We start from the raw sequence: 12,343 nt of genomic DNA, 5'->3' as shown, positions 1-12,343 counted from the left end.
TAGCTAATCAGTAAATGTGATTATTATATGGACATATAATTCAATTCTGTGTTTTGATATTTCCTGTGTGTTTTAGTATGTCCGTAGAGGTTAGTCTTTTGTGGTATAGTTCTGGAAATAAGGAGTGAGAAAGATTCCTCTCCCAAACTACTGTTCACCATGAATGGAAACAAACATTGCCACAAAAAGTTTTTGAAAACATTTCTGAAAGAAACCAATGGAAATTAAATTATTTACTTATATTTTAATATCCCAAAAAGAGAGACAAGAGAGAGAGAGTAAAGCCATTTGAACATTTTCTTTGGTTAAAGCAGAGGTAGGCTATCTAAGGCACTTGTTGACAGACCTGGACTTCCTTGAACTGCTCTGTTATAATTCGATGGCACTATTGTTAAAATTGCCAACATAGCTTCTCATTATATTAAGGCAGAAAACACAATAAAAACATTGTATAAGCTCTAGACTTAGCTTATTTTTCCTTTAGGAGTAGCTGCTATGAAAAACAAAGAAAGAAAACAAAACTAGGAGGGAAGTAAAACAATAAATCTGGAAAATGACAGCTTCCCAAAATGAATAACATCGTTTCCACCTATTTTTCATCTCGGCTTATATCCACTATGGTACTTAATTAGTCCTGCCACTCCCAGGAATTAAATATGATTTCAGTCACCAGAAAGATGCAGATCCTGGATTAGAGGCTGTCGACAAAACAGCAACGTGTTATAAATGATGAGGCTATCATTTAAAAAAAAGTTGGACAGTGAAAAATCATACACATTCAAAAACTGACTTTCCTATGGTTATATATAAGCCTAGAAAGAAGATGGGAGATCATTATGAAATCCCAACATGGGATTAGGTCAGGAAGATGAAAACAAACTTCAGAAGAAGGAGGAACAGTAGTTGTTGTTTACCAGGAAAGTTACAGGGATATGATCTTGATTATCACCAGGAATTAAGCTGGTTGGGTGGCTTTGTCTCTATAGCCAAAGCAATACCTCTAGCTCACAAGGGTTCTGTATGTACACATAAACTCAATCCATACTTCAGTGCTATCCCAAATCTGCTACCACTTGACTCACTTAATTCAAATGAATTTGAAGAGAAGCATCTAATATGCTTGCTAGATAACTTTCCTGGTCACACAGCACATTTGTCCACCAGCAACAACTATATCTGAAGGTAATAATTTAGTACAAGATTTTTAAAATGAGATTAGGATTGCCCTTTTTGTTGGAGTTGTAGCGGGGATTGGTCTGCCAAAGTAATTTCTACAGCAGTCAGTCTGAACAGTACTGTACTTGATGGGTTAACAGAGACAAAATACAGAAAGAAATTTAATGAAATGCACAATCCCCTACAGAGGGGGTCCCAACTCCAAAGTTCTTTCATTGTTTTGCTAATTTATGATTCTCCTGTACTCTGGAAGAACAACAATAAGGAGGCAATCAGTAAATTCAAGCATAAAAGCTCTCTGACTCTCTTATAATTTGAGCAATGAAGTAAAACACTGTACTAATATTACTGCCATTGTACTATTGTTCCTACGAAAACTACATTGCTAATCCCCTCTAGTATTATAACTGCAGCTCCAGTCAAAATGTAATCATGGGGAAATTGTCAAACAGCTAACATAACTAGTACATTATATGAGTCACAGAAATGGGGCATAATTTCAAACCAGCTGGCTGGGGGAAGGGGAGAGAAAGAGAGATCTATTTTGGTTCACTGGTGCTAAGACTAACCAAGCACCTTTTTTCTTTATCTCATTCCATTTTCAACCAAAGTAGAAGAAAAGACTTAAATGTGTGAACTTAAACAATTGGTTCTGTATCTGCTTCTATGATTCTCACCCTCAGTTGAGGTAAAACTATCTCAGTCAATTTAAACTGCTACTATAAATCTGAGATCACTCTCAAAATTAAGCACGTAGTACCCAATGGATGTATTTCTCTACTATTTAAAACAAAAGTACGAGTTCAAAATAATTGACATGGCATTAAAAGCCAAGAAGTAAATAAACCCATCACTTAGATATGTCCACTGCAAGAAATATCCAGAAATGACATTCTTTCATTTTAAAAACTTTTCTCTGTCTTTTCCTGCAGGTTTTTTTTTCTTGTGAGAATCGGGTTGCTAGGTCATTGTTTTAAAAAACATAACAAAGCAGAAACAACTTCAGGGTATTCTTAAAAAATAAAAAGAACAATCAAGATAATATGAATATTCACATTAATAAGCTTATGCATGTTAAGAAAAACCTAGATACATGAATCATGACCAACATTCTTAGGCCAGCTTCCTTTTTTATGGTTGTTGTTTTGCTGCTATAAATTCACTTCAAGGTATTATATCAATAGAGACAAATCAGTGTATCCATGAAGGAGCTTTCCATCAAAGCAGATATTTTTTGCCAAATGTCAGGATTTGACATTTGATGCTTTTATCTGCTATCAGCTAGATCGTTCATCGTGTGACTTTTCTTTCTGTTCATCTGATATTGAACCTAGTGGTGTAGTAAATCAAATAAAAAGCTATAGATCTGGAATTCTAGTCCTTGCTGTTGTTAAACAGCAATATTTCAATTAGTTGCCTTGTTCTCTTTTGTGTAATCTCCATATTGTGCTGGCTTCTTTTTTTTTTACGCATTGCCTCTTGCGAAGGGGAGAAAGACAAAGGGTGTCTCAAGGGTGCCGCTTTTGCTTTCAGATGAAATATTCTTTTCGGTTCTCATCCACGGCATCTTGAAGGGTAGGGTCGTTTTTCAGAGCAGCATCTGCACTTTCGGCAAATTCAGTTCCCTTTGCTTCATTGGTATGGTAGGTGCCCTTGTGCCGGTATAGGTATCTCAGCATCACCACCAAGAGGCAAATCAAGACTAAGACCACAGCTGCAATGACACCTACAGGGAAGGAGAAACATTTTTTTTCCATTAATGATTTCAAATATGCTAAGTAACCTCCCCCACCCCAAACACACATTGGCTCTGGTTTTGATTTATTCCACATGGAAGCCTTCTGTTAGGACTTTCAAAGAAAGATCACAACCCCACATCAACAAAGGGCCATGACACTGTAATGATTGAGAGAAAAAGCATTTGCAAAAGAAACAAAAACAAGGGAGCACAAAGATGTCCTGGTTTTCATTCTAGTTAAATTATAATTGATCCTTATTTGGACCAACATACTGATATTTTCTAATTGTTTTATCCAAGATATCGAGAGGACAAGCTTGAGGAAGGCTACAGTATAAAATTGAGCCTTAAAAAAACTCTAAATGAGAACTGGCTCTAGATTTGTGTAAGGATGTTATAATCCAATGCAAGTTCCAATTATTTTGTTGTAAATCCAAGCACTGTCTAGCTCATTTCAAGAAATAAATTTATAAATTGTTAAAGCTGATCAATGCAAGTTTTAATTAAGAGTAAACCCTATCAGCTTGTAGAAGATGAGCACGAGGGCCTCGTGAATTTTGCTGCTGATGTAGTGGGCATTTGATACAATTTTATTTCTTCACCATTCCTGCCAATGGCTGATTTCATAACTCTGACTAAATACATGGCAGCTTATGGAGTGAATCAGAGGACCTTAAAAAAATCCTGGAGGGAAATCAGAGGCTGGTTGAGAACTTAAAAAACACTTAGTGAAATAAGCCATGTTGCAATAGCAATTTTTTAAAAACTTATTACCACTTCATAATACTTTACAGCCCTCTCTAAGCAGTTTATAGAGTCAGCCTCTTGCCCCCAACACTCTGGGTCCTTATTTTATCCACCTCGGAAGGATGGAAGGCCAAGGCCACCTTGAGCGTGGTGAGATTTGATCTGCCAAATTGTAGTCTGCCAGCAGAAGTAGCCTGCAATACTGCACTCTAACCACTGTGCTACCACAGCACAAAAAGCAAAGATGGTCTTCCTCCTCAGATGTTGCTCAGCAACCAAGTTTACCTCTCTGCCTACCCAAGTAGCCTGCATACAAATTTAGCACTTTTTATTTGGTTCACTGGTTGTGATGTGGTTCCCATATGTGGGCAGTTCAATTTTTGAAGCAAGCGTAGTATCAGGCTAGAAATAATAGGCCTGTGCAAAGTGGCCATGTTTGGTACATCTGTTACACAATGTGCTTCATTGCTAAACACTGTTGTTTCAAAATCTCTTCTGGCACATTCAATGCCCACAGAAGCAATGTGAATCTAAGCACCATGGCAGCTTCACTTCACTTTTTAGAAGCAGGGGACGCATTGCTTTGCAGTGTGCTTTGAAGTGTGCTTTGCTCAAAGCATCACTGGAGTGAAACACACTTTCAAAGGGTTGCACAGCCTAAATGCTGGGTTCTAAGACAAACCCTTTTTCCTGAGATCTCAAAGCAAGCTCACAATACTTTACATTAGAGCCTCTGTTAAGATATTGGCTATATTAAAGTAATGCTATTCAATTCACATAGAATTCATTGTTTTTCTTAAGGTTTACAGTGGACTCCCCAAACACAATGGGCTGCAATGCTATTTAGATCCTGCCTAGGAAGGTAGAATAATTCAGATTTCTTCCAAGTAACTTGTAGAATGTTGAAATTAATATTTCAGAGGATGGGAAGAAAGGGAAATACAGGTATTTCTTGACTTACAACCACAATTGACCCCAGAATTTATGTTGCTAAGTGAGAAATTTGTTAAGTGAGTTTTGCCCCATTTTATTACTTTTCTTGCCACATTTGTTAAGCTAATCACTGCAGTTGCTAAACTGCAGTGCTATCCCTGTGTTATTGCTAAATAACACAGTTGTTAAGGGAATCTGGCTTCCTCATTGGCATTGCTTGTCAGACGGTCACAAAAGGAGATCACATGACCCCACGACACTGCAACCACAATATGAGCCAGTGGTCAAGCATCCGAATGCAAATCATGTGACCATGGGGATGCTGTGATGGTCATACGTGTGAAAAATGGTCATAAGTCACTTTTTTCAGTGCTATTGTAACTTCGAATGGCCACTAAATGAACTGTTGTAAGTCAAGGACTACCTATACATAGAACTCAATTAAATTAAACTATGGTAGGTAATTAATTGCTGCAAACAACAAGCATAAAAGTCAGCAAATGCATTTCAAACAAAAAGAATCAAATCATTCACGTTAACACATCAAATACCCCTTTGGGGAGTAATTTGAACAATCAACTTCAGTTATCATGACAAGGTGCTAATGGGATTAGAACTCAATTGCTGTTAACGTATTTCTGCTTTGGCAGTTTTCACCAGGGACCAAATTTTTTTTTCCAGGCAGTTGTTCATCTTTGTCTCCTGTGACTTGTGGGGAGAAGGAAGTAGCTGGAGGAGGAGGAAGAGGATGCTTAACATTGTAAGGCTTTAAGATAATAACATCTGGGATCCTGTAAAACCAGAAACAAAGTAGACCAGAAATTAACAGATAACAGATAATCAGAGTTGGAAGGGACCTTATAGGTCATCTAGTCCAACCCCCTGCCCAAGCAGGAGACCCTACATCATTTCTGACAGATGGGAGTCCAATCTCTTCTTGAAAGTTTCAAGTGATGGTGCTCCCACAACTTCCGAGGGCAAGCTGTTCCACTGGTTGATTGTTCTCACTGTCAGAAAGTTTGTCCTTATTTCCAGGTTAAATATCCCCTTGTTCAGTTTCTACCCACTATTCTTTGTCTGGCCTTTGGGTGCTTTAGAAAATAGCTTGACCCCTTGCTCTCTGTGGTAGCCCCTCAAATATTGGAAGACTGCTATCATGTCTCCCCTGGTCCTTCTCTTTATTAGACTAGCCATGCCCAGTTCCTGTAACCGTTCTTCATATGTTTTAGTCTCCAGCCCCCTAATCATCCTGGTTGCTCTTCTCTGTCTTTTTCTAGAGTCTCAACATCTTTTTTATAATGTGACCAAAACTGGATGCAGTACTCAGGGTGTGGTTTTACTAAGGCTTTATACAGTGGTGTTAGTACCTCCCTTGATCTTGACTGTATCCCTGTTAATGCAACTTAGGATTGCATTAATTCTGATGCATCACATTTTAGCAACTCAGCAGTAGCAGGAGAGCTTGTCAAAGAATTAGTAGGGAGTTTTAAGAATTGGGAAGACTGGAAGAAAACATTACAAGGTACTTTTCTGGTCATCAGATGGGCTCAACACCAAATGATTGAACTATTGATTTTCAACTCCAAATCTCTTAAAAATAATCTAGGGCACGTCTGCCCCAAAGTAACCTGCGTATGACCATACAGCCATAAAAGTAATATATAATTATTTGTGCCAGGTTTGATTTGGTGAAAAAAATTATTCCTAGTTTATTTGTGGTACAGACAAATATCCTTTAAGATACTACTGCTAGTACCTCAACACAAATAAGCTAGAAGTTTACACATTATTATGACACTGTTGCCTCTCTCTTGTTCATCTTCCCTGGCAGCAGAGCTGTCTGAGATGTGGTGCATGTTGTATTCTGTTTCCTGATTGTTGAGACAAAAAGCTGACTGTGACAAAAATATTTTTAACAATTTCACTGAGAGGCACATCAGAAAAACTCCTTCTGCCTAATAACAGGATGAATATTTATCCTGTTGGAAGGGGTTATCAGAGCTGTTTTTCTTTTGTTTGACATATACTGTAATTTCCTTTTCTTCTCTCCTCTCTCTTTTTTTCTATATTCAGCTTTATTTGTCTTTCTTCTTAATTTCTCCCCTCATTTCCTTGGTTTTATAGCTTTTATATCCCTTGGAAGTGGCTAATCAGCTCTTTAGTCACATTCTAGCCAAATAACAAAATACACTTACATTAACATTTCTTTCTCTTTTCTCAGATTATTATATAAGGTACAAGTATAAATAGGTTTCTTCTATCTTTTTTGAAATGCTTGGATTTCCACTATTTTATGATTAAAGAAACAGATAACAGATAATCAGAGTTGGAAGGGACCTTATAGATCATCTAGTCCAATCCCCTGCCCAAGCAGGAGACCTTACACCATTTCTGACAAATAGCAATCCAACCTTTTTTTGAAAGTCTCAAGTGATGACACTCCCACAACTTCTGAGGGCAAGCTGTTCCATTAGTTGATTGTTCTCACTGTCACAAAGTTTTTCCTTATTTCCAGGATTAAATCTCTCCTTGTTCAGTTTCCATCCATTATTCCTTGTCTGGCCTACAGATGCTTTAGAAAATAGCTTGATCCCTTCCTCTCTGTGGCAGTCCCTCAAATATTGGAACACTGCTATCATGTCTCCCCTTATCCTCCTCTTCATATGTTTTAGTCTCCAGTCCCTTAATCATCCTGGTTGCTCTTCTCTGTACTTTTTCTAGTGTCTCAACATCCTCTTTTATAGTGTGGTGACCAAAACTGGGTTCAGTACTCTAGGTGTGGTCTTACTAAGGCCTAAGAAATAGGAATCTTTTCTGTTCTCTATTTTTATTTGCTTTTTTCCCCCTTCAATTTCCCTGAAGCTTCGGAATAAGCCTATCTGAGCCAGAAAACAACAGACCAAGATAAGCCACTTCCTTTTTGGTACATTTCAGGAGAGGGGAAGAAAAGGGGCGTTGGTAAATTTATCTGTGAACACCCTTTCTATCTATGCTGCAGAGAGCCCAGGATGGGTAGACTCCTTCTTATGATGTCATTAAGCTGGGTCTGTACTTGTATATATAAAAAGCTAGCCCCTGGGAGAATCCCCAGCTTTGGCGAAGATACTTGACAGACTGAAGAAGTGTCTTTGAAAGCAAACAATCCAATACATTAACATGCCTTACCATCTCCGGACGAACCAAGGGAGGGGCTGGGCTCTCTTGCAGCATAGATAGAAAGGGCGTTCTCAGGTAAATTTACCAATGCTCATTCTCCTCCATGCTGCAGCGAGAGCCCAGGGTGGGACATACCAAAGCTTGCATGTCCACGGGCGGGTCCTCGTCTGGCCAATCACTCCGACGGTGGAACCACTCGCTGAAGAACCCATATGCCAAAGGCCGCCATCACTGAGGCAAAGGAATCCAGACGGTAGTGTCTGATGAAGGGAGATGGGGATGTCCACGTGGCCGCTCTGCAAATCTCTTCCAAGGATGCCTGGGTGGCCCAAGCGGCTGAAGTGGCTGCACTTCTGGTAGAGTGCGCCATTAGACCAGGGGGTACCGGAAGAGCCACCGCTTTGTAGGCTTGTGCGATGCACGTCCTGACCCACCTGCTAATAGTAGGGGAAGAGGCCTTGCTCCCCAAGCGAGAAGGTGAAAAGGAGACAAACATGGCTTCTGTCTTTCTAAAAGGGGAAGTGCGCTTGATGTAAATTCTAAGAGCCCTTCTGACATCTAGAGTATGCCACTTGCGCTCTAAGTCATGATTTAGAAGGGGACAGAAGTCAGGTAACACAATGTCTTGGGATTGGTGGAATCAAGTGTTAACTTTTGGGATAAAGGAGGGGTCCAGACGGAGAACAACCCTATCATTGTGAAAGATGCAAAAATCCTGCCCGATAGAAAGGGTGGCCAGTTCTGACACCCTTCTGGCCGAAGTGATAGAAACGAGGAAAATTACCTGTAGAGTTAGGAATTGGACAGACACTGTTCTAAGGGGTTCAAAGGGGGGCTTCGTAAGGGGGGCTTCGTAAGGGCATTAAGAACCAAGTGAAGGTCCCATGAACGATACCTGTGCACCACAGGAGGGTGTAGGTTGGAAGCCCCTTTCAAAAATCTCCTGACCGAAGGGTGATGGGACAAGGAAGGAAGCGAACCCCATGAAAGAACTGAGGAGAGAGCTGCTACCTGGCTAAACCAAGGTACTGGGGGCTAAACCTTTCTCCAAGCCATCCTGAAGGAATCTAAGAACCTTTGCCAACTGGGCTGAGGAAGGAGAGAGACCCTCCTTGAGGCACTATTGGGAGAAAACCCTCCAGTGGCATCATAGAGGCGCCTCATAGAAGGTTTGCGAGATGCCTGGATGGTGAGGATAACCCCTTCTGGGAGATTAGCCTCCCTTGGCTGCTGCCGCTCAAGCGCCACATGGTCAGCTTCAGCCATGGGGCTTTTGATGGAACAGGGCCCCTTGGTGCAGGGAGATGAGATGGGCCGGGATCCTCCAAGGGGAAGCCACAGACAGGTTGACAAGGTCTGCAAACCAGGGCCTCCTTGGCCAACAGGGTGCCAGGAGGATTAGCTCCACTCATTCCGCCAACAGCTTCCATATGACCGCTGGAATGATGGGAAGAGGGGGAAAGGTGTAGAGGAGACCCATGGGCCATTTGCAACAAAGAGCATTGGTCCCCTCCGCTCCCTGGCAAGGAAATCTGGTGAAGAATCTGTTGACTTGGGCATTTTGAGGAGTGGAGAAAAGATCCATCTCCAGAGTTCCGAATCTGAGGGAAAGATCCCTGAATAGGGATGGAGGAATGGACCATTCTGCCTGGTTGACTAAACTCTTGCTTAGCCAGTTGGCTTGGGAATTGTCGACTCCGGTAATGTGATCCACTGAGATCGACAGCATGTGTTTTCTGCCCATAACCCCAAATGTTCTGCCTCCCTCATAAGTGCCTTGGATCTCGTTCCCCCCTGTCTGTTGACGTGTGCCTTTGCGGCCCTATTGTCCATCAACACGAGAACATGGGAGCCGGTCACCGAGGCTCTGAAATGCTTGAGAGCCAGAGAGATAGCTCTGAACTCTAACCAATTTATGGGATGGGTGCTGTTTGATCTGGACCAAAGCCCTTGAGCTATCTGACCCTCCATATGGGAGCCCCAACCCAGAAGGCTGGCATCTGTGGTGATTACTAGCCTGTCTGGTTCCTTGAATTGGAGCCCCTTCCAGAGGGATGGGGAGAGCCACCAATTGAGGGACTGCCGGGCCTGTTGAGAGAGCAGGACCTTGATTGATGAGTGGCTGGTTCCTGCTCGTTGAAAGGGGAGCAGGAACCATTGGAGCAACTGGGAGTGAAGCCGTGCCCACGGGATACAGGAGACCAACTTCCCCAGTAGTTTGAACAGCAGCAACAGTGGAACAGTCTGTTGTTGTTGAATCTGGCTGATGATCTCTGCAAGGCTTTTTCCACCATCTGGAGACAGGAAAACCTGGCAGTCATGACGATGACTGCTCCCAAGTGTAGCAGTTTGGTCATGGGTGAGAGATGGCTCTTCTTGGTGTTGGTGGCTTTGGAGGCAAGACAGGGTAATTTTTAAGTCCCGATAGGCTGAGTGGATGGAGGAGGACAGTATCAACATGTCATCCAAGTAGCATTGGATCCTCACTGGAACAGAACGGAGTGAAGCTACCAGTGCTGCTAGAATCTTTGTGAAGACCCTTGGAGCCGATGAGAGGCCGAAGGGAAGGGCTCGATACTGGAAGTGGGCATTCTGGTAACAGAAACGGAGAAACTGGAGATGATGAGGCCAGATGGGGATGTGGAGGTAAGCCTCCGTGAGACCAGTGGAAAAGAGGAGGTCGCCCTCCCGAACGCTCTCTAAGATAGAATGCAGTGTCTGCATTTTAAATCACCTGTGTTTGACAAATTGATTGAGAAATTTTAGGTCAAGGATAGACCCTCACCGAAAAGCTTGTCTCCCGCGCAGGGGGCAGAGGCCAGCTTCCATTTGCGGCGTGACTCTGCCTGCCAATTTTGGAGCCACAGAAGCCTTCTTGCAGCCACCGAAGATGCCATGGCCCTTGATGCAGATTTAGCGGAATTGAGGGTGGCATCTGCAGTGAATTCTGCCACTGCTATAATTTTGTTAAGGTCCTGATGAGATCTGAGGTCAGAGGCAGGCAGTTGATCCTGCAGTTGGTGCAGCCCTCATAGAGATGCCCTCGTGAAAAACGATGCAGCAGTCAAAGCCCGAACAGCCCACGCAGCTGCTTGGTGGTTGCGCTTGAGGGTCTGTTCGGAATGCTTGTCCTCTGGTTTAAGGACATCCTCTGGCTCGATGGGAGTGCCAGAAGAGGAGAATGATGCCACAACTGGAGTGTCTACTGAGGACACTGCAAGGGCGTTGGCTAGGGATGTGCTGACATTGTAGAACTGTTTGTCCAAAGATGATGGACAAGGACCTGCTGAAGGGGAAGCGCACTGCTCCTTGACCATGTCGAGAAACAAAAGGAGAGAAGGCAAAACCTCCGTGTCTACTACTGGCTTGGAGAATAGCGAGCCTCCTTGCCTGGAGGGTTCCCTTGTGGTTCAGGTGCTGCTTCCTCAGGTGACAGCTTGGCAGTGACCAGGGCCTTGCTAAGCAGGGGTTTAAAGAGGGCTGGTTTAAAGACTAATGCAGAGGAGGGCTGATCTGGCTGATCTTCCTCTGAAAGATTGCGATCATAGATTTCGCCCTCTTCGCGCTCTGAACGAGAGGAGCAACTGGGTTCAGATGGGGAGGCACCCTCTTCCCCTTCATACTCCTCTCATTCTGCCTGTGATGAATGGACCCTGGGGTCTTGGGGTCTGTGGAAATCTCGTTGCGGAGGTAAGGAAGCCATAGACTGAGAAGGGAGAAGGGCCTGAACCTTTCCAGAGGCCGAAGAATCTGTTGAAAACCTTCAGCCAATCCCTGCCTAATGGCTAAGAAAACAACATCTTGGATCTCCCTGGGCCTGTTATCAAAGGTAGTGGAGGGCCGAAGGCCAGCTGCAGTGGGCTTCGTGAAGGTGGCTTCCGGCCTGATTTGGGAGGCCTGAGCTCTGGAGGGAAGAGAGGGGTCATAGGGCCCAGATGTTTGCTGGAAATATGGCCCAGACCTGCTGAGATCCTGAGGTTGTTCCTCAAATGCCTCAGGGGACCAGACCAGAGGAGGGGGTCCAAAGGCTCCATGAACTACTTCCCCTCCCTGGGGGGGTTCCCTCTGGAAACCCTGATGTTCGGCTGGCTGGGAAACCTGTTGCAGTTGCCCTCTCATTTGTTGAATAGTCTTGTTAAATTGTCTCTCTAGAGCTGCATGTCTGCGTTTCTCTGCCTTCAACTCAGCCTGAGTTGTCTTCTTAGGGGCTAGAGCCTTAGCTCTGATTTTTGCAGCCACTTCCCTCTGAGCAGTACGTTGTCTGCGTCTTTTCCTTTTAGTGGGTTGGACGGCCTGTTCCACTGGCAGGGGGGGGGGGGAGCTCTGCATGAGCACTGTCCTGATCCATTTTAAATAAGCAAGGCTCAAGCGTTGAGAGAATGGCTCTCAAAAGTGCTTAAGGATGGCAGAGGGTGGAGTTGGGTCTTTGGAGCCCTGAAAATGGCCGCCAGGCCACCTCGTGTCTGAAGAGACTGCACTCAAAGATGGCCACTGCTCGTTGATAGCTCCGAGAAGTGAATTTCGCTCCTTAGGCTATTGCAAGCCCTGAACAATCAGATCAGCCAGAGAAGGAAGAGATCCTCCCACATGATC

The 12,343-nt window shown here is 43.4% G+C and overlaps 1 protein-coding gene across 1 annotated transcript in view; it reads right to left on the bottom strand.

The window, feature by feature from the left end:
• Nucleotides 1–224: 224 nt before the first annotated feature.
• Nucleotides 225–12,343, bottom strand: part of GYPC (glycophorin C (Gerbich blood group)) — a 52,160-nt gene continuing 40,041 nt past the window's right edge. Inside the window, exon 3 of the mRNA XM_026707926.2 lies at nucleotides 225–2,902. Coding sequence (XP_026563711.1) covers nucleotides 2,706–2,902 — 197 coding nt within the window. The 3' untranslated portion in view covers nucleotides 225–2,705. The remainder of the gene's footprint in view (nucleotides 2,903–12,343) is intronic.

This window comes from Pseudonaja textilis, chromosome 1 (assembly GCF_049901715.1).
Source record: "Pseudonaja textilis isolate UNSWEBS1 chromosome 1, rPseTex1.2, whole genome shotgun sequence".
Classification (NCBI taxonomy): Eukaryota; Metazoa; Chordata; class Lepidosauria; order Squamata; family Elapidae; genus Pseudonaja; species Pseudonaja textilis.
This window is presented reverse-complemented; position numbering and strand designations above follow the sequence as displayed.